At 36.3% G+C, this 24,141-nt stretch overlaps 1 protein-coding gene across 1 annotated transcript in view; it reads left to right on the top strand.

The window, feature by feature from the left end:
- Positions 1-24,141, top strand: part of LOC123546996 (heat shock 70 kDa protein 12A-like) — a 96,593-nt gene that overhangs the window by 60,929 nt on the left and 11,523 nt on the right. Inside the window, exon 8 of the mRNA XM_045333718.2 lies at positions 3,132-3,260. Within this exon, the coding sequence (XP_045189653.2) occupies positions 3,132-3,260 (129 nt within the window). The remainder of the gene's footprint in view (positions 1-3,131; positions 3,261-24,141) is intronic.

Below are 24,141 nucleotides of genomic sequence, written 5' to 3'. Positions count from 1 at the left end.
CTCATCTCTTCATTTCCATCTTCATTACCTCATTTTCCCTCTCTTAATTTCGATATACATATATTTTTAAAGAAAGAAATGCCAAACTGCGCATGTCCAGCCAAGAAATCTGAAAGACAGTCGTAAACATCAATCACAAAAGTCCACAGAGATCATGGTGCATGGACTTATTCATTTTCATCTTAACTTTTGCAATGGCTTTTTCACTGGTATCCCTGCCTATCAGATCAACAGACTTCAGAGAGTGCAAAACCAAGCAGCCAGAATTGTTTACCAGTGATCGAGATAGCCATCCTACAACAGAAATTCTAAAATCTCTTCACTGGCTGCCTGTAAGGGCTAGAATTATATTCAAAGTTCTTGTTCTTGTATTTCGTACTATACAAGGAAAAGCTCCATCTTATTTGAGTGTGTTGTTAAAGTGTGCTCAAAGAAAATACAAATTAAGATCTTCAGATGATATTCAGAAGATATTCAAATGATATTCAGTTTACTGTCCCAAGAACAAGAACGAGACTCGCTGATATAGATCCTTTGCTGTTGTTGGACAAAAATGGTGGAACAATCTCCCTAGTGATCTTAAAAAATGAACAATTTTTCAGAAAAGAACTGAAAACTTACCTCTTTAGAATGTTTTATGGTTGAACTGCTTAAATGTTTTTATGTTATAGAATGGAGTTTGTAAATAACCTGTGACTGTGTGAAGCGCAATAGTTTTTTTTTTATATAATATTTTTGAAATAGGTTTTGCGCTGTACAAATGTATTTGTATTTTATAAGTTTTTATGCCAGATTTGTTCAAATAGGGCACTTGGTCTCGTTAAGGGGCCACTTTAGCTTAAATAGATCAACCTATAAACGACTTCTTCTGATGATGCACTGAATGGATCGTCATGAAACTTGCTCTCTAGCCTCATTGTAAGGTTTCCACCCACTTTTATGCAATTGGCGAGATAAAAATAGAAATACATTTAAATGACTTCTTCACTTGTTTGTAGCATTATTGTAAGGTACTCTTTAAAGTTTATTCAACTGGGGACACTTGATCACCTTTTAGGGGCCGCTTGAGCTCTAAATGGCTTCTCACTCGAATAGCTTTATTAGCTTGATGGATCTTATAAACTTTTGTCTGTGGCATCATTTTATTGTTTTCGACTTTGTCTCTTTTAGGGGACACCGGACTTTTGACTTTCTTATCATGAAGTTTATATTATTGGTTGTGCATTTTTGGGTCGTCACAGCAAAATATAGAGAAAAAAACTGTGTGCTTTTTTAACAAAAAGTTTGAAAGGGAGAAATGTGTCATATTCACCCATATATCCAACAAGAACATAATAAAACGCTGTGGTTTTTCAAGTATTTTCTGATTCCAGTTTGCCTTTCAATATCTTCGGGAAATGTGGATATTAAACAAGAGGGCCATGAAGGCCCTGTGTCGCTCACCTGACCTATTGACCTAAACATCATCAAGATTAACATTCTGACCAAGTTTCATTAAGATATGGTCATAAATGTGGCCTCTAAAGTGTTTTCCTTCGATTTGACCCAGTGACCTAGGTTTTGACCAACATGACCTAGATTCGAACTTGACCTAAAGATCACCAAGATTAACATTCTGAAGTTTCGTGAAGATACAGTCATAAATGTGGCCTCTAGAGTGTTAACAAGCTTTTCCTTTGATTTGACCTAGTGACCTAGTTTTTAACCCCACCTGACCCAGATTTAAATTTGACTTATAGATCATCAAGGTTAACATTCTGACCAAGTTTCATTAAGATATGGTCATAAATGTGGCCTCTAAAGTGTAAACTAGCTTTTCCTTTGATTTGACCTGGTGAACTAGTTTTTGATCCTACATGACTTTAGATTCATACTTGACTTAAAAATCATCAAGATTAATTTCTGACTAAGTTTCGTGAAGATACAGTCATAAATGTGGCCTCTATCTAGAGTGTTAACAAGCTTTTCCTTTGATTTGACCTAGTGACCTAGTTTTTGATCTCACCTGACCCAGATTTGAACTTGACTTATAGATCATCAAGTTAACATTCTGACCAAGTTTCATTAAGATATGGTCATAAATGTGGCCTCTAAAGTGTAAACTAGCTTTTCCATTGATTTGACCTTGTGACCTAGTTTTTGATCCTACATGACTTAGATTCATACTTGACTTAAAAATCATCAAGATTAACATTCTGACTAAGTTTCGTGAAGATACAGTCATAAATGTGGCCTCTAGAGTGTTAACAAGCTTTTCCTTTGATTTGATCTAGTGACCTAGTTTTTGATCTCACCTGACCCAGATTTGAACTTGACTTATAGATCATTAAGATTAACATTCTGACCAAGTTTCATTAAGATATGATCATAAATGTGGCCTTTACATTGTTAACTAGCTTTTCCTTTGATTTGACCTGGTGACCTAGTTTTTGATCCTACATGACCAAGATTCAAACTGGACCTTGAAATTATCAAGATTAACATTCTGACCAAGTTTCATTAAGATACAGTCATAAATGTGGCCTCTACAGCGTTAACAAGCTTTTCCTTTGATTTGACCTGGTGACCTAGTTGTTGATCCTGGATGACCCAGTATCAAACTCCTCCAAGACTTTATTGCGGGTAACATTCTGACAAAGTTTCCTTAAGATTGGGCCCAAATTGTGACCTCTGGAGTGTTAACAAGATTTTCCTTTGATTTGACCTGGTGACCTGTTTTTTTGACCCAAGATGATCCAATATCGAACTCGTCCAAGATTTTATTGAAGGTAACATGACCAAGTTTCATTAGGATTGGGCCAAAAATGTGACCTCTAGAGTGTTAACAAGCTTTTCCTTCGATTTGACCTGGTGACCTAGTTTTTGACCCAATATGACCCAATATCGAACTACCTCTAGAATGTTAACAGTCAAATTGTTGACGACAGACGGACGACGACGGACACAGGGCGATCACTAAAGCTCACCTTTGAGCACTTCGTGCTCAGGTGAGCTAAAAACACATGCTGTATCGGCCACGCGTGCCAGAAAACGTTTAAAATAAATGCTAGCCTTGTATTTAGCTATGCCATTTTGGTGTATCTGCCAATTAGTTTAATCTTTCATTCCAAACGCTTGTATTTTCTTTCCAGATATCTCGTATATGTTTCTCGTGGGAGGATTCGCGGAGTCTTCCATAGTGCAACATGAGATGAGGAAGGATTTTGGATCAATTCTAAAGATAATTATCCCTCCAGGGGTAGGAATGACCATACTGAGGGGTGAGTTGACACTGGACAATGGTATTAATTGTTCTGTTCTGTGTGTAGCTATCATTATTCGAGAAAATCCATATCAAACCTACGCAAGCTGTCAGTTGTATCAAAATATCACGCAAAAGATTTTCTGCATTGTAAATTTTCGGACGAATATGATATACCATGTACTTTGACTATTTACTTTCATCACTGGTCCTTAAAGCCAATGTTGATCGTATTACATGTTGTATGGATGGCAGTCACGGACCTTTCTATTGTGAGCTATGTAAAGAAAGTTCACCGTAATACAGGGCTTAGCATGAGTCTCACGAAACTCACGGCGGGCGTTATCTTACATATGTGATGTAGTTATTTATCGTATGTTTGACGTCGTAAAAGTGGATTCTAACACGATCCGATTCATTTTCCTATTAAACAAAGAAGGCAGAAAACAGTGAATTATTATACTCTGACGTCACAATTATTACGTCATGGCGTCAAACGGCATAGCGGCGCACTGGAAAAGAAACCGATTGAAAACGGGCAAATATTTAATGAATGTCGTCAAGGATGTACTTAAAAATCCTTGGTAACGTGTTAGAATCAAAATAATATATCTCATTTAGTGATTTGCTCTTGAATAAATAATTGTCTGTCGTTCAGATGCGTATTATTATATCACTCGGGCTGCGCCCTCGTGATATAATTCCTTCGCATCTGAACTCCAAACAATGATTTATTCAACGACAAATCACTGGATGAGATATATTATTTCTTAAATAAAACCATTACATAATTTTGTTAATACACTTGTGTAATAAAGCTAAGTATAGGAAACGTTGGACGAATTTACTTGGTCTGTTATGGTTATAGAAAGAAAAAATGTGATATTTCAGCAGGAAAAGCTTACATGTGATAAAAAGAATATTGGGGGCCTCCGTGGCCGAATGGTTGAGGTCGCTGACTTCAAATCACTTGCCCCTCATCGATGAGGGATCGAGTCTCAATCGGGGCGTTGAATTCTTCATGTGAGGAAGCCATCCAGCTGGTTTACGAAAGGTCGGTGGTTTTACCCAGGTGCCCGCTCGTGATGAAATAATGCACGGAGGGCCACCTGGGATCTTCCTCCACCATCAAAGCTGGAAAGTCGCCATATGACCTATAATTGTGTCGGTGCGACGTTAAACCTAACAAAACAAACAAACAAAATATTACATGCGTGTCTTTCCACAATGAATTTATTAAACTCGTTGAAAAAAAAAAATCGGCAGAGCCTCGCATTTATTATTTTCATCAACTCATTTTAAAATTTCAATATGAAAAGACACTCGTGTAATATCCTCTTGTATCATGTCTTACAACTATATTCATATTTCTATAAAAGCCTTGGATGTGAAAACATTTAAAACTGCGCCCTCGTGAAATTATTACGCCCGACGTATAACCGCCCATCGTGTATAAATAGTGATAAAGCACTGTTTTGCTATAAATTATTTCGATTCTAATATGTTCTTTATTGTAAAATTTATATCAAATATGATGGAACTGTTTCTTCGCGCAAGCATGGCGCCAATAGTAGGTCTTTGTTTATAAACGCCAGGGCCGGAAATGGTAATACGTCTTGCGGCAGAGTTCAGTTCGGGCGAAAATTATTGCAAATTATTCAGCAAAGCGAATAACTAACTCACTCAGTATGTGTGTAAATTAATCAACACATTTGTGCAATGTGACATTTCGTTTAAAACATGTTATAAAGTAAAATATTTCATGAAATTTGAAACCGCTATTTCTTGATGCGGACATGGCGCTAAATATCACGTTGACGTGACGTCAACATAACATCGTTGTGATGATTAAAGCATTGTTAGTCATATTAGAATAAATCGTTAAGCACCTTTGGTATTTTTTTCATAAATATAATGGCGTCGCCAGTTTTTCACTGTGGATACTGTCTGCATGAAAAAATGTCAAAGAACATGCAAAATAGCTTGAGCAGATTTCTCGTTTTATTTTCATCTGTAAGCACATTATATCAACATAAATTTCGTTTATTTTCACAAATTAGCATACAGTAAAAAGAAAATTTGTTTGTGTTCAGTATGATAGCGAAATGTATTTCCTTACTGAAATATATATTTCACCTTATTCACTGCTAGGAGTATCTATTTAGTATAGTTTTGCACTGTCTGATCTTCTCGATCTGTTACGGATCCTTTACATTCAAAGAATAAACGCAATGTGTAAACATAGTTTTTCGCTTTACACACCTCTCTTCGACAAGAAAGCCTTGTAGGACCACATTCGTAACAGATCGCATTTGTAACAGATTTCGTACGTATGCGATCGCATTCGTAACAGGTAAAATGTGTTACGAATGTGTTTGTCCAACATGGGGGTTGACATGAGAAGCACATATGTATCATGTTGAGTTTTCTACTGCAAATGTTCAATCAGTTGGTTGTCATCGCAACATCATTAAATGACTGCCATAAGCACCATCACAAGTTAGCGTCGTCGTCCTCGACGTCATAAAATTATTTGAGCCGCATCATGAGAAAATGGACCTTCAGGAATCTTCGAGGCTTTGCGACCATTGTGGGCCCAGATCAGCCTGCGCAATCTGATCAGGGCCCACACCGTTCGCTGTTATTTCAAAGAAGGCTTATTCTACCGGAATATGAAATTTTCTAACCTTTATACAGAGGCATAAATGCACAGGTCAGCCTAAATATACACTTTCCGGAAATTCACGAAAATGTCCGAATGCTCAATTTTCATTATCGTTTCTGCAGCCACTGCCACTACCACTGTAATATGATTACAACTTCGGCTACTTCAACTGTTACCTCGACTAGATGAAATGTAGACCCACATGCTCAGCATACATTGGTGGCGACATACATTTGTAGCTATCTTTCGTCATCCAGAGCTGTTTCAAGTTGGGTGACAAACAGGAAGTTGCCATGTCCTGGTGTCAATGATATAAAAATCAGTACAACTGTATCTTAATGTTAGTAACAGACAACTTCCCAGCTTGAAACAGCACTGAGTGGCGAAAATCGCAACAGATACGAGTAGTTTTCACCCGGTCTCGAACGTGTGTCCCTTGATATACCCTGGTTCATATACGAGTTTACACTGATACGTTCGTTTACGGGTCTGGTAAAACGCACCGATACACGTAAGATCTTAAACTGGATGGATGAGAGACACAATATCTCTGAAAATTCCGGCCCTCACTGGGAATTCAACCCGCTCCGCCGGTTTCGTAATCTGCAAAACTATCCACTGTACCACCCTCACCGATGGAGTTATGCGTGCCGCACCTATAGAGACACACAATAAGAGTGTTTTCATACGAATGCAGACACCAGGTCTGTCAAGAAAACTCTCTTAGTAAATATAATCCAATAAAAGGTTTAAATGGGACATATTTCATTTGATGTATCCATTGTCGTCAGTATAAGTTTTTTGATGTTTAAAGAAATGCGAATTGACAAAGATAAACAAAACGAAAACGAAAAACCTATCTTGCAGCTAACCCGCGGACACCGACAACATTAGGATCAGAACAATAGCCATGAGCAGACTTCGAATAGTCAAGCTAGTCACTATTTTAAAGTATACATAAATGTATATATACCCGGTGTTCTGCGGAAACAAGCTTTTACAAGACTTTCTTTCTATGTTATACCACAGTCACACATACGGCGCAAATAGCTACGTCGAGCTACGGATAGAAACGTAGTAACCCGTATCGATCCGTACCTGAGCCGTACGAATTGGTACGAATTGATACGGCTTACTACATTAAGGTACGTCTCAGGTACGTTTCAATACGGGTCGATACGGATTACTACGTTTTTATCCGTGGCTAGACGTAGCTTTCCGCGCCGTATGTGTGACTGGGGTATTAGGTGAGACTGCCTTGATCTTAATTTTAGTGCATTATATTTGTTGTTGAAGCGATACAAACAGCGATTTGCCGATTATAAAAACAGGGATTGCATGTAGTGTGCATCTTCCCCTTTAATCATACATATTCATATATTCATGCATTTAGTAAAAACGAAATCTTGCAAACCAATACCGATATTGGAAATTTTTAAGTGACATGGAGGTGTGTGAAGTTGGCGCGTAGCTCGTAGATCGTAGGTTCACAAGACAAACTCTACTTTGTTGACTTGGGTCGTAGAGCGTGGATCAACCATGTAAATTACATTGAAGATTGGTTGACCTGGGTCGTAGGTCGTAGATCAACCATCAGATCAAAATTGGTTGACCTGGGTCGTAGATTTTCTGCGAATTATTCTCACTGCGTTTAAACATTCTGCATAAATTCTCAAATTGTATAAAACATGGATAAATCAAAATTGGTTAGTTTACGACGCATGAAATATCTAATAAGGAATTACTATACACGTCTGGCACAATAAGGTCTAACTTGTCCCGGACCAGTATGCGGAAATACAGTGGCCCGATGTTTCAGGATTGTCTCGAAAAGTATTTGCATATAGCGTGATAAAGCAAATATTTCGATTGTTTATATAATTTATAAATATACAATTACGTATGTGTGAAAAAGTTACGTTAAGCAATTTCGTAGTTATCGCAGAAAGTGCTGAAATTCCATTTCCGCCGAATTTTCTGTGAGATATACAGCGCGTAAATACATCAGTTCCAGTATAATAAATTAAACCTTTATTAAACTTGCACAATTTGGATTATTGCTAAATCTTGTTCACATTGCGTCTGAGACTTACCTTACAATTTTAGGCAGTTTGGTACGCCATATATAGAAAAAATCTTGTCCACACATTGCACTACTTTTATGTATGCTGAAAATTTTCGTTTTAATAAATGGAGTGGTCAGATTTGAAAACTATGGAAGCCCAGGAGGGACAATTGATTTCCGTACTTCCCACTTCTGACTTCTTACTTTTGCACTTCTCTCTTCTCACTTCCTACTTCCTACTTCTAACTTCTGCACTTCTGACTTCTAACTTCCACCCTTCTGACTTCCAACTTCCTGACTTTCGACTTCTGATTTCCAACTTCCAAACTTCTTACTTCCGACTTCTTGACTTCTTACTTCCTTCTTCTTACTTCTGCACTTCTGACTTCTAACTTCCGCACTTTTGACTTCCAACTTCCTGACTTCTTACTTCCGACTTCCAACTTCCACATTTCTTACTTCCGACTCCCAAAGAGGGAAAGTTGGAAGTCAGAAGTGCGGAAGTTGGAAGTCGGAAGTCAGTAAGTTAGAAGTAGAAAGTCCGGAAGTTAGAAGTCAGAAGTGCGGAAGTTAGAATAGGGAAGTAAGAAGTCAAAAAGTGTGGAAGTTGGAAATCAGAAGTCTAAAGTCAGGAAGTTGGAAGTTAGAAGTCAGAAGTGCGGAAGTTAGAAGTAAGAAGTCAAGTAGTCGGAAGTGAGAAGTGTGGAAGCTGGAAATCAGAAGTCGAAAGTCAGGAAGTTGGAAGTCAGAAGTGTGGAAGTTAGAAGTCAGAAGTGCGGAAGTTAGAAGTAGGAAGTCAAGAAGTTGAAAGTGAGAAGTGTGGAAGTTAGAAGTCAGAAGTACGGAAGTTAGAAGAGGAAAGTAAGAAGTCAAGAAGTCGGAAGTAAGAAGTGTGGAAGGTGAAAATCAGAAGTCGAAAGTCAGGAAGTTAGAAGTCAGAAGAGCGGAAATTAGAAGTTGGAAGTAAGAAGTCAAGAAGTCGGAAGTAAGAAGTGTGGAAGTTGGAAATCAGAAGTCGAAAGTCAGGAAGTTGGAAGTTAGAAGTGCGAAAATTAGAAGTCAGAAGTGCGGAAGTTAGAAGAAGGAAGTAAGAAGTCAAGAAGTCGGAAGTAAGAAGTGTGGAAGTTGGAAATCAGAAGTCGAAAGTCAGGAAGTTGGAAGTCAGAAGTGTGGAAGTTAGAAGTCAGAAGTGCGGAAGTTAAAAGTAGGAAGTCAAGAAGTTGGAAGTGAGAAGTGCAAAAGTTAGAAGTCAGAAGTGGGAAGTACGGAAATCAATTGTCCCTCCAGGGCTTCCATAGAAAACAGATTTTGGAATAAGTTTAGTTCTATTCAGTAAGACAATTCTCCTATGCATTAATTGAAACTTTGAACTAACTTTTGCCATTCATTTATAAATGCTACCGAAAATTTGGAAAATTTCAGGTAAAATGTCTGATTTGTTTATTTCCAAATTTCAGTTTTACTTTTTATACAGCTACTTTTAGTTGAGTTCTTGCAAACTGGGCTATGGAAAAGCTGCATTTGAAAGTTTTGGTTCACGATATTTTCACACCTCACATGAAGGTCATTCTAAATTCAAGATGGCGAGAGTACCTTAAGGTTGAGAATCAGGCCTTGAGAAACAAAAATGAAACAACACCAAATCATAGAAAGAAAGAGTTGTTTAACACGAAAATTGAACAGCATATAAAACATGTATATTACTTTACGAAACAAGTGTCAGTATACTGATATAAACATTGAATTCCAGAAAAGGACTGCCTAAAGGGGCCCCACTTCCGGACAGTCAGACGCCTTTAAAAACTCACCATTTTCAAAGAACTCTTACACAGGTTCGTTTTGATGCATTTGCAATAGCGTGCGAGTGGTTAAATTTCACATAACAAGATGGAACACAGTTTTCAGCAATTGTTTATCTTTATTTCTTTACAAATGGCATTCATTTTTAAAGGGAGACAACTTTTTCTCGACAAATACTTAAAATATTCGGGAAAAGTTGTCTCCCTTTGAAAATGAATGCCATTTGTACTTGAAATATTCGGAAAAAATTGTCTCCCTTTGAAAATGAATACCATTTGTAAAGAAATAAAGATAAACAATTGCTGAATACTGTGTTCCACCTTGTTATGCGAATTTTCACCACTCGCACGCCATTGCAAATGCATCAAAACGAACATGTGTAACAGTTCTTTGAAAATAGTGAGTTTTTAAAGGCGTTTGACTGTCCGGAAGTGGGGCCCCTTTAGGCACTCCTTTTCCGGAATTCAATGTTTATATCAGTATACTGACACTTGTTTCGTAAAGTAATATACATGTTTTGCATGCTGTTCAATTTTCATGTCAAACAACTCTTTCTTTCTATGATTTGGTGTTGTTTGATTTTTATTTCTCAAGGCCTAATTCTCAACCTTAATAACAGCACGAGCTACACGTGCACAAACGACAACGGACATGCTTCAAGTATCACAAAAGAAACCACCATATCGGATCAGATTTAATGAATAATAATAAGTGAATATAAAGCGGCCCACAAACGGTCAAAGCATTAAGTTGGCTGTCAGTTGAAGGTTGAATATTTAACTGACTTCTGGCTGCCAGTCGTCAGTTGACTATTCAACTGACTTCTGGAAATTAGTCGTCAGTTGGTGATTCAGGTTTCTACTGAAAGTTTTATACATGACTACTTGTAGTAGCCCCGATTTTATGCCCCTGCCAAAATAACATTAAATTAAGGGACATTAGCCTTTCATATATATGTAGAAAGTTATGGCCCTTTGAAAAGCAGGAATATTTGAAGGACCGTAACCTAGACGACACAAGACCTTTGCTGGATATAAGATAAAAAGGGGCAGATGTATTGTCAAAGAGGTAGGTAAGTGCCTTCACTCATTACTAATGGACAGTCGTCAGTTGAATACTCAACCGACTTCTGGTCGTCAGTTAAATATTCAAATGATTTTAGTCATCAGTTCCATATTCAACTGACTTCTAGTCGTCAGTTGAACATCAACTGTCTTCTGGAAATCGTCAGTTGATGATTCAAGTTTCTACTGAAAGTTTCATACATAACTACATGTATTAGCCCCGATTATCTGCCCCTGCCACAATTACATTCAATTAAGGACCATTAGCCTTGCGTATATATAGAAAGTTATGACCCTTTGGAAAGCAGAAATATTTGAACGACCTTAACCTATACGACACAAGACCGTTGCTGGATAGAAGAAAAACAGGGGCAGATGTAGGAAGTGCCTTCACTCGTTTCTAATGGACAATTGTCAGTTGAATATTCAACCGACTTCTAGTCGTCAGTTGAATATTCAGTCGAATTCTGGAAATCAGTCGTCAGTTGGTGATTCAGGTTTCTACTGAAAGTTTCATACATGACTACATGTAGTAGCCCCGATTATCTGCCCCTGTCACAATTACATTAAATTAAGAGCCATTAGCCTTGCGTGTATATAGAAAGTTATGGCCCCCTTGAAAAGCAGGAATATTTGAAGGACCGTAACCTAAAGACACAAGATCCTTGCTGGATAAAAGGAAAACAGGGACAGATGTTTTGTCAAACAGGTAGGTAAGTGCCTTCACTCATTACTAATGGACAGTCGTAATAAATATTCAAATGATTTTAGTCGTCAGTTCCATATTCAACTGACTTCTAGTCGTCAGTTGAACATTCAACTGACTTCTGGAAATCAGTCGTCAGTTGGTGATTCAGGTTTCTACTGAAAGTTTCATACATAACTACATGTATTAGCCCCGATTATCTGCCCCTGTCACAATTACATTCAATTAAGGGCCATTAGTTTTGCGTATATATAGAAAGTTATGACCCTTTGAAAAGCAGGAATATTTAAGCGATCTTAACCTATACGACACAAGACCGTTGCTGGATAGAAGAAAATCAGGGGCAAATGTAGGAAGTGCCTTCACTCGTTTCTAATGGACAATTGTCAGTTGAATATTCAGCCGACTTCTAGTCGGAAAAAACATTTGCCCAACCCTGGCAGGGGCAGATAATCGGGGTTACTACATGTGCTTATGGGTGAAACTTTCAGTAGAAACGCGAATCATTAACTGACGACTGTTTTCCAGAATTCATTTGAATATTCAACTGACGACTGTCCATTAGAAACGAGTGAAGACACTTGCCTACCTGTTTCGCAAAACATCAGCCCAACCCTGGCAGGGGCAGATAATCTGGGCAACTACATGTACTTATGGGTGAAACTTTCAGTAGAAACGCGAATCATCAACTGACATCTGATTTCCAGAAGTCCGTTGAATATTCAATTCAACTGACGACCAGAAGTCGGTTGAATATTCAACTGACGACCAGAAGTCGGTTGAATATTCAATTGACGACTGTCCATTGGAAACGAGTGAAGACACTTGCCTACCTGTTTGTCAAAACATTTGCCCCTCCCTGGCAGGGGCAGATAATTGGGGTTACTACACATAGATATGTATGAAACTTTCAATAGAAACATAAATCATCAATGACGACTGATTTCCAGAAGTCGGTTGAATATTCAACTGTCGACTGTCCATTACAAACGAGTGAAAGCACTTGCCTATATCTGCTTCCCCCCACACCCCAACTCCCACCCCCAACCTGGCAGGCGCAACTATTCGAGGTTACTGCATGTAGTAACACTGTCGGGAACCCACGTGACCAGAAGGTAAGGTACGGAGCCCGATTTGTAAGCAAATCGGCTCACTTCAGGTATTATTTTTGGTCATAACTTTGTTAATACTCAATGGAATTTTATGAAATAAAGACGAACACCTTCCTCTTTAAAAGACAGATTAATTTGATACTTTTTGCAAAATATGCAACGGCGTATTTCGCTGGTCACAAAATGTTGTGCTATGGCACGGAGCATTTCACTTAAAGGCGCTCGCTACAGTTTTTCCGGACGGGTCGATATTTACCCCAACACCGTGCCAATTTGGTTGTGTTTCTAGGCTATATGTAATTTTTACGCCAAAATGTTTGTAACGTAACGTCATCTTTTATGACGTCATATATTCATGACGTTGTTTATTTCATATCATATTTGTTAACTTCCTGAAGAAGACTAATAAAAATAGTCGAAACGTTGAATGAAAATGGAGTTAGCTTTGTAATTCTCCTGTTCTCTTAGGCTATATACCAATAAAAGAAATTGTTCTTTGTTTCATATAAAATTCATCTACTTCAGAACAATTTTGATATAGTTTCACTCCGTCGTAGACCTATTTTCTACAAGATATCCATACATTTTCTTCAAGAAAACGAAAAGAAAAAGGGGTGTTGAATAGTATGCAGTGAAATGCAAGCCAACTGAAGTCAGGTACCCTCATATTGCCGCATTTCAGAAAGCGGTCCGCAGAATAAACACCCTACTTTCGTTTTCAAGTAAACAACTAGAAAACATGCGAATATTAGCATGAAAAATGTCTTATTTTATGTAGAATTCATTCCACGAGTGAAATAAAGCCCATTTGCCCCCCGATTTACGCGCAAATGCGCGAAAAATGGAAAAATTAGGATCTATTTATTAGGGACTTCTTTCGACTACACCACGGAAGCACATTTTTGACCGAATTACTGCTATATAACCTTCTAATCGATGTAGCTCATTGCAGAGTTGGAGCGGTCTTTTGCGCATGCCCGGAAGTGATTATCTAATGTCGAGTACGGCAAAAATTCGCAAATTATTGTATGTTCGCTTGCATTTAATGTATAATATGTATAATATACAGACTAGAGGTTAGGGTAAGTATCACCGTGGTGATATATATACATTTAAAGTACTTTTAGTTCAAATTGCTTCAGTCCGACATATACTGCAGTCTGTAATTTATACCGGCGCTCCAACTCTGCATTGAGTACGTCACAGCTGTTTCTAATCCTGTACCGTACCCATACCATACATCCGTATTCGTAAACTGTAGGTTTTGTTCGGAGAAAGGCGGAAACTTTCATCGTTCTATGACATCAAAATGCTTCAGAAACACCTTAAAATCCGCTTATTAAGAAATCTGCCGTTTGATAATTTGATATATCTCTAAGTCATTTGCTCAAACACTGAAAGAGTATTTCGTACCAACCTGCGTTGTATAAATGCCCGCCACACCCCACCTCGTTGTAATTTGATTTAAGCGAAATCTAATATGGTGACCTATCAATTTTCTTTTTGTTTTAGATTAGGCAGACACAACCAAAGGTATGTGCAGAGTTTGATAAAGTTATATTATGTGAAACTCGATAAAATAGCACAAGTACTAACTTAAAATTGACAAAAAATATGCAAAAATAGCCCTTGGGTCTGCTGAACAAGTATTCCTTTCTTTACAAAATCATTTTCTTTTGATTTCTCTGAGCATGTTTCAAACAGATATATTGTTTTCCGTTATAAAAATGCTTAGATATCAAATTTATGCTGTTTATTGTACTTTACTGAAATATATTTTAGGATTATAGAAATTTTGAAAAATGTTAAAAATAGCACCATATCTAGGGGCAAATTAAATTGAAACAAAGCTGGTGACCTAGTATTTTTATTTCATTTTCCAATACATCATAACATGATCTTTTAATGCAAAACATTTCATCAAAATCTATTATTGAGAAAAAAATTACCAAACTGTAGCGAACGTCCTTAAAAATGGTCTAAATGATTTGCAAGTCATCTTCAGGCTACAATTCATTAGTTTCTAAGTAGCCCTCCAGATTATAAACTGACAATAGAATTTTTTCAGGATATTAGTGACTTGCAAAAAAAAAAAGCGCTATGGTCCGGAGCACTTCTTGAAAATGCTCTCATGCAGAGCAGTATTTCAACACTTGATTTCAACACATCAGGTGATTTAGCACAACATTTTGTTTATTTTGTTTTGTTTGTTTTTGGTTTAACGCCGTTTTTCAACAGTATTTCAGTCATGTAACGGCGGGCAGTTAACCTAACCAGTATTACTGGATTCTGTACCAGTACAAACCTGTTCTCCGCAAGTAACTGCCAACTTCCCCATATGAATCAGTGGTGGAGGACTAATGATTTCAAACACAATGTTGACAGCATTTTGTAACCAACGAAATACGCCGTTGTACATTTTGCAAAAAGTACCAAATTAATCTGGCTTCTTACCAGCAAGAAATTTCTTACCGGCAAGAAATTAGCCAGGAGTTTGAACATATCCATACTTGCCTTTTTTCCAACTACAAGGAGAAAAAATTTAAAGGTTGGCAAGTTTATATTTTGTATAGAGTTGTGTAATTACCTGTATTAAAAGAATCTATATACATATTTTGGCTCTAAATCTAGCAGGAAATATAACCGTCCGATACATCTATAATGAAACATTGAGACTTGGGAAAATATTTACTAACTCGAGTTGTAGTCTAGACTGGCATCAGTCGTTAGAGTCATTGAATGTAAAGCACCTGGCCATAAAATCAATCCTCTCAGATACCACTTTCTAAAAAAATTTACAATATCTCTTGCCTCTGTGTCTGTTGAGATGAGCATAGAGAGAAAATGTTTTTCTGAGAAAATAATTTAGTATCAGTGTGAAGAATATTATTACAGACTATTTGATCTCAACAGACTTTGTAAGTCTAGTTGTAGTCGCAAGTGATAAAAGAACAGTTAGATCTACCTCCATTAATAGTACCATTAACCGTTTTGTGGCTGATATAATAAAAGTCCCCCTCTAATAGTGTAGGCCATACACCGTGTGTCCATAAATGCTTGGTGCCAAATAAAGAGTCGTAAAATCGAGTATTTTCAGTTCTAGAAATGGACTTTAGGATAGAGTTTTAGGTCCGTCTAAAGCATTTCTAAACAGTCAGGCAAAGCAGTCGTTACAAGTTGACCTTTTCTCGGTTCGTTAGATAAACTTAACGCAGAATGCAGTGACGTTACGCTCATTGTTGGCGTACATTAGTGTAACTGACGCTATCGTCGTTTTTAACCGCTTTGACGTTACAGGGATTACTTGGGGTGTTTGGGCTACAGTGTTTATAAATCATATCGTTCCGACATTTAAAAGAAATATTTTGATATAGATGTCGAATGATGCTTATGCAATCAAATTATTTATCAGACAGTGAATTATATTGCAATGTTCGGATACAATTTTAATGCGTATACGTTATTTAGTTTTCAAACATAACGTCGACGTTACATTAATTTCACGGTTGTGACATTTCGGCTAGATTTTGCAATTTTCATGTGATAAATTTAATTTATATTCAACGTTAGACTTATGCATATCAATGTGCAGACAATTGTATGTACTTTCAGACTGTAGTCGCAGATTTGTAAACAAATACATATTTCTGTACATATTTCGGCACGTAACAACTTCGTAATTTTAATTTTTGCAGTTTTTGACACGTGTGACATCGCGGCTAGATTAAAGTATACATATATTAAACGCCATTATCCAAGTTAAAACAGGACAACAACTTACTAATTCAAAAGTAGAATTTATGTACTTTTTGTCAAAATAAATATTATAGAAAGCATACGATAGTTAAAGAAATTACAGAAGTTTTAATAAATCCGGTCGAGGAAAGACGTAAAATCTTACATTTTCAGTTGGAACTGTGTTTCGCTTCCGATTTGTTACAGAAAGTATTGAAAAGCAAATGACTGAAATGTCGTCAAATATAGTTGACGTCACGTCACCGAGTCTTCATATTTGACGGAAAAAAAAATAATTTTATGAATTAACTAAGCTGTTATGTAATGCGCATTGGTAAATTTTGTTACATCTTACATGACGTTTTTGTGTTCTTTTCTATTATACTATGTCGAATTAAATTTTTACTAATTATTTAACGCAGATGTGATCACATTTACTAACAGGGCGATTGTTTTGCCTTTCTTGTGATATAAGCATATAAACAATCGTATTTCTAAAATGAATTTCATGAAACATTGAAGTGTAAGAAACTTACAAATTCCCGATGTTCGCCAACAACGTACGCAACGTCAGTGGAAATCGGTCGAAAAAGTGTGTTAAATGTCGGTTTGAATATGGCTTTGACTGGCCTACAATTATATTTCCAAATCGAAAGTAATCGATCTTAAGATAATCCGTATGACATGTAGGTTTTAAGGATATTTTCTAGATCTTTTCCCCAGAAAGATTTTGAAACAAATTACACATGTCTGCTTCAATATTTACACTGTCAATTTCAGTAGGTTATGTCAACAGTAAAGACAAGATAAACGAATTGACCTATTAGAAATTGGTATTCAGATCATAAGCTAAATATGAATTAAATTTCATGACAAATTAACTTTACTGACAAATTTTCTTAATTTTTTACTTCTGCAAATATGATATTACATGACAAATACAAATTAGTTTTTAAAATTCAAAATTTTCATGAAATACTTTTTTCATTTCTGAGAAGATTCCTCATGTAATATACTAAAAATGTACAAAAATACACATTTTTATCTAATTTTTTACCTACGGACAACTTATTTTCTTTTTTTTTTTACTGTATAAGTGGCCTACATCATACGTTACAGAACGACTAAAGTAAGAGATCGTTAACTGCGCAATATTGCGCAGTAACAACACCCGGAAATGTCCTGAAAAAATGTCCCCGAATCTCTCAATATTTATACCTCACCTTATTTATATTTTTTCTAAAGCTGCTTTGCTTTATGAGACTTGAAAGTTTTCGGAACCGCAACAGTTATTCCGATGATACCTTAAGATATATCTATATAACTGAGGACTTCAGATCATCAACGTCCTTTTTTCTAAATGAAATAATTATCTATAAGATCAGTGCATTATGTTGTTTTGTCTAGTTTTACATCCAATAAGGTTCCTGTTTATTTGTAATCAAAATCTGTGGAAAAGTAATTCCGGAAAACTGGAAACCATACCTCAGTTTAAATGCTTGAAAAGTAGTAGGTTTTACACTTCCTGTTTCCAGTAATTTAAAAGACATCTGACCTTCAAATAGCTGACTACTATTCTTGAAACACCGATAAATGATTACTACTTGTCGGGATCTTAACCTGCAGAAAAGTATATTTTACTTAGCAAAATGCATGTCACTTTTGTTCCTTTTGTTCTGTAAACCATTCCACCACATAACGTCTGAAGAATAGCTGACTACTATTCTTGAAACACCGATAAATGATTGAAGTGCCCACTTAACTACTTGTCGGGATCTTAACCTGCAGAAAAGTATATTTTACTTAGCAAAATGCATGTCACAGAAATTATATGTACAGTTTATTTTCGTGGAGATGGGTAAATCAGTGTAAATGCTTATATCATTTGATTTAATGAAAGACACCCATTAATCTTTGCCAATATCTTTCGAGCGTTTTCGTTAATTTTAAGCAATATTTGTATTTTATACAGTCAATCAGTGTCACGCCATCCACGTTACCACGGTTATCATTGCTTTAAAGTAAAGTAATGTGATGTTATCGCTACCTGTTTTATCTTTATAAATTTTATTTTTTCACTTAAAGTATTTATTTTTTAGTACGCTTGTGACTGGTAATGTGTCTTTCTTTTTGTCTAGAATATTTTAAATGATTGACTTTTTTACAACGGGTGAATATGATAACTTTTAATAAATGGACCATAAATATCACGGTGCGTTTGACAAATAAGTGGAAAGTTTGCAAATAAATTTAGGGGAAAAGGTATGGCCAAAACTCGAACCCACTACCCTGATATTGGCAGCTAAACGCTTTGCCGCCCAGCTACCTGCACATGCGATAGTATAATATCAACTAAGAATTATATATGTAATATTTGTATCGCTATTTATGTTTGGACATTGAAAATGAATTTATGGAAATACTCGAAATATTCACATGTGCTAGGTCAATACTAAAGGACCCTACATCCACGAGAAATAAAATAGTCTGCCACAGTGTATACTACAGTGGAATAGAGGGGACATAGGAAACATTTTATTTATCACGTGCACACGTGTTAGCACCACATTCGCACATGTTAGATACCACGTGCGAATGTGCTGATTAACACGTGCGCACGTAATAACTATCTTAGCTAACACGTTCGCATGTGATAGCTATCACGTTCGCAGTTGTTAGCTGACACGTGCGAACGTGAAATATTACCAACGAAACTAATCGAGATATCAGCCTTTTTTCAAAAACAAGAAACACTTCGTAAATTACAGCTAACTATAAATAACACTTCCTTATGAAAGACATCCATTTAGAAAAATTGCAGATCTTTCACACTTTTTCATTGATCAGCTAACACGTGCGCACGTGTTAGTTATCACATGGGCACATGGTAGTATAACGTGCTGTCACTTCCGCACGTGATAGTTATCACCCGCGCACGTGTGAATTACCACATACGCACGTGGTAGCTAACACGTGCGCACAGAAAAAATAAAATATTTCCTATGTCCTCGCTATGCCACCGTACTATACATAGAACATCTGCAGAATTACTTCGAAACAAAAGTCAACGGATATGAAAATATTTTTCGCTTAATGATTTATACTTAAGTATTAGTTGAAAGTTAACATTGAACAAAAAGGTATAAAATACATATTTTATAGCTCTTTGAATTATATTAAACTGAATGACTTCGGTAGATTATGTGCTTTCTTTATTACCAAAATGCTATGTTATCTACATGTTGGTTTAAAGATTCGACCCACCTGGAGTGGGTTTCCGTGGTCGAGTGGTTTAGATCGATGACTTCAAACCAGTTGCCCATCACCGATGCGGGTTCAAGCCTCACTCAGAGTGTTAAAATTCTCCATGTGAGGAAGACATTAAGCAGGTGCTCGCTCGTCACGATGAAATAATGCACGTTAGGGCACCTGGGGTATTCCTCCACCAAGACAACAGGAAAGTCGCTAAAGGACCAATAAGTGTGTCAGCGCAACGTTAATCCCAACAAAAACACAAAAAACGACCTACTCGGTCGGTAGCAGACGATACTGTATTAAATCGAACGAAAGGAGTTTGTTCGAATCTTTGGACACAGACACATTATATCGATTATTTTTCGTCTGTAAAAATATTAGAATTGATTTCATAAGTAAAGTATCAATACATGTCTTATATACTTTTTCAGTACAAAATATAAATGGATTAGTTCCTCTTTTTTTCTATAAATATTTGCATTGTATGCACAAGCGTTGGAAATGTGCAGAAAAAGAGTTAATTTATGCTTGCATTAGATTTTTACAATGGCGATGATCCACGGATGTATTTATCACTATAAATAAATAGGGATGAATTGATTAATCATTTTCTTTTCTCAATCGGCTATTTAGATTAAATGTTAAAATAAATCGGAAACGCGCTAGATGAAATGATGGATTCATTCATGTTTGATTTTAAATTTATACCTGTTTTGGTCCGTGAATGTTTTTTTCAGTTCATGTCATATTAGTATTAAACATTTCTTTCTTTCAATATTGGCATTCATTCTTCATACACGTACAAGTTCGAAAACATGCAAAACGTTTGACCTTTGAAATGGCCGGAGAATATAATTTTCACTACACATATTGATTGCATCCCGTATTTTTGAAATATATAAATTATTTAAACCCCGTATTTCCGGCATATACGGGAAATATACGGAGTTGTATACCAAGCATATACGGACATATACGTGCCGTATTTTCGAAATATACAAATTATTTAAATCCCGTATTTCCGGCATATACGGGAAATATACGGAGTTGTATACGAAGAATATACGGGAAATTTAATCCCTGTATTTTCAAAATATACAAACTATACATACCCCGTATATCCAGAATATACGGGAAATATACGGAGTTGTATACAAAGAATATACGGGAAATATAAGTCCCGTATTTTTAAAATATACAAATTATTTAAATCCGGTATTTCTGGCATATACGGGAAATATACGGAGTTGTACACCAAGCATATACGGGACATATACGTGCCGTATTTTCGAAATATACAAATTATTTAAATCCCGTATTTCCGGCATATACGGGAAATATACGGAGTTGTATACGAAGAATATACGGGAAATTTAATCCCTGTATTTTCGAAATATACAAACTATACATATCCCGTATATCCAGAATATACGGGAAATATACGAGGTTGTATATGAAACATATACGGGACATATACGTCCCGTATTTTCGAAATATAAATATTATTTAAATCCCGTAATTCCGGCATATACGGGAAATATACGGAGTTGTATACAAAGAATATACGGGAAATTTAATCCCTGTATTTTCGAAATATACAAACTATACATATCCCGTATATCCAGAATATACGGGAAATATACGGGGTTATATATGAAACATATACGGGAAATATACGTCCCGTATTTTCGTAATATACGGATTTATGTATTCCCGTACACCAGACATATACGGGAATATACGGTGTTGTATACGATCAGAATAACCCTTTTTAGAATTTCCCGTATTTCAATAATATACGGGGTATCGTATACTAAGAATTCCGTATTTCATAGTATACGGAAATCCGTATTTTATTAGTATACGGACTTTTAAATATACAAGCCCCGTACACGCCCGTATTTTAGTTTTCCCGTATTTCTTACCGTATACGGGTAATATACGGGATCCCGTACACTCCCGTATATTAACTCTTTTTTCGCAGCGTTGTTCCTTTTGTTCTTGCCTACCTAGCGGGGAAAGTATACATTTATCCGAGCACGCGCCGGGGATAGATATTCCTGTCTTTCCCTAGGGAAAAACCTTGTCTAAAATAGCGTGCACTATGGTGACGTCACATAGTACTGGTACCATTGTGACGTCATAAACTTTATAAATAATGTCAGGAAATTCCCAAACCTATTTGTTTCAACGATCTATTTTGAACATGATAGGCAAGAAAAATGATCTAACATGTCTGCCTGTGTAAGACAGCTGTTTTCCCTACCCTCGGGACAGCATGGATAAAAAACCTCGCTAACGCTCGGTTTTCCATTCCACACTGTCCCTCGGGTAGGGAAAACCCCGTCTTACACAGGCAGGCATGTAAGATCCTTATATTCTGTAAACCATTCCACAACATAACGTCTGAAGAAGGTAGGGTAGAAATGCTGTATTGTCCAGAGGAAATTTCAAACTGTAAGAAATCATCAAGATAACTCAATCTAAGTCATTTTCCATCAACTGACTGGGAGTTTTTGTTGTTGTTTGTTTTTTTAATATATTTAATATATTATAAATACTGTCGACCGTTTAATTTTTATAGCTAATATCAAGTATACGGGTCATAGTTCAAGATATCATTAAAGTTGTTTTCCTTCTCAGAAGAAACACTGAAAAGAAAGTCCCTTCTGTTTCGACGGGATTTCGAGGAACAGGAATGGACTAGAATGTGACTTAATTCTTTTCCTTTGAGCAAATTCACATTGAACCGAGTTAACAAGACTTACAGACGGAGATTCGCGCTTTCTTTTGTTGAGTTTCGATACATTTTTGAGCACTTTTTAATGACATCTGTCGTAAATCTGAAGAAAATGTTCAAGTGCGACTGTTAAACTTCCTGTGACAGGTGTTTTGGCGGTATGTTCAAAAAGTTTTAAAATTTCATCGTGTATATAATTGGCAACAAGTTTGGTTTATTACGTTTTGAGTCATCTATTGGCGGCGTCATAGGAATTGATATTTAGGCGACCTTCAGCTCCTCATCGTAAAATAATCCTGATAATGAAAACAACTTATATTTTTCGTCAAGTCGCATGACTTTGAAAACTAATAATGACGTATAGTAGGTAAAAACTAGACAGGTCTTCAAAGAAGGTTAAGTGTTGAAACATTGCTCCGCACCGGAGCATCTTCAAGAAGTGCTCCGACATAGCGCTTTTATTTTCAGCAAGTCATTACGAAAAGCATTGATGTTATCCGGACAAAAATCACCCATCAGCCTAATGGAGGGACTGCTAAGAAAGTAGCGAATTGTAGCCTGAAGATAATTTGCAAATAATTTAGACCATTTTTAAGTGAAATGCTCCGTGCCATAGCACAACATTTTGTGACCAGCGAAATACGCCGTTGCACTTTTTGCAAAAAGTATCAAATTATCTGGCTTCTTACCAGCATCGAGAGTTTGTCTTTTAAAGGGGAAGGCGTTCGTCTTTATTTCATGAAATTTCATCGAGTATTAACAAAGATACGACCAAACATGTTACCTGAACCGAGCCGATTGTTTACAAATCGGGCTGCGTACCTTACCTTCTGGTTCCCTGCAGTGAGTAATGTATGAAACTTTTTAAGGGCCATAACTTTCTAAATATGCACTGCTAAGGGCCCTTAACTTAATATAATCCCAGCAGGCACAACAACGTTGAAACAACGTCTGACTTCAACTTTGAAACAACGTTGAAATATAGTTGGATTTGAAAGTTGAAATGACGTTGAAAGTTAAACGTTGAAACAACGTCAGGATTTCAACAATATTTCAACGTTGAAATATGGTTGAAATCCTGATTTTTTTTTCAAATGAAATATGACGTCTCTTAAAAGACATCTTTGTCGTGCATTATAATGATGTCTTTATGACAAGAACAAGTAAGACATTATATTTTTGAAATGTGAATTCCAAACATAATCGAACGGATACAGAACTAGTAAAGTCTACTCGGGTATTCCGAACCAGTTTTCATAAATATTAAAACTGGACTAATGCTTCGACATGTACAATATCGTTTATATATAATAATTATGAATAGATCATTTAATTGCCAATAAAAAACTATTATCTAACTTTTGAAATATCACTTACTTCGCGTAATATTTCAATCTCCCGAACTCCGTGACATGGGCTATTTCGAGTCATTTCCGGCTATTCCGAATCACTATTGCCTTTACTCATTTCTACATTTAGATGTTTACCTTTCAAATGAAATGCTCTTCTGAATGTTAGAAAAACTCTGTTATAGGTAGATTACACAAAATAATTATTTTAAAAGTAAAAAGTAAGACCAAATTGAAAGCTGTATATATTATTGTTACAGTTTTCAACATGGAGACAAACCGCCATTCAGTGTAATACATAGTAGCATGTAAATGGTTCAGACTTACTGTTGACACAAGTTCAAGACATTTTAAAGAATAGGGTAAGACAAGTAAATATTTAACGGTGATGAAAGTGAAGTTAGGTATA

Source organism: Mercenaria mercenaria, chromosome 9 (genome assembly GCF_021730395.1).
Source record: "Mercenaria mercenaria strain notata chromosome 9, MADL_Memer_1, whole genome shotgun sequence".
Lineage (NCBI taxonomy): Eukaryota > Metazoa > Mollusca > Bivalvia > Venerida > Veneridae > Mercenaria > Mercenaria mercenaria.
Note: the sequence above shows the minus strand (reverse complement) of the source record. Positions and strands in the feature narration are given on the sequence as shown.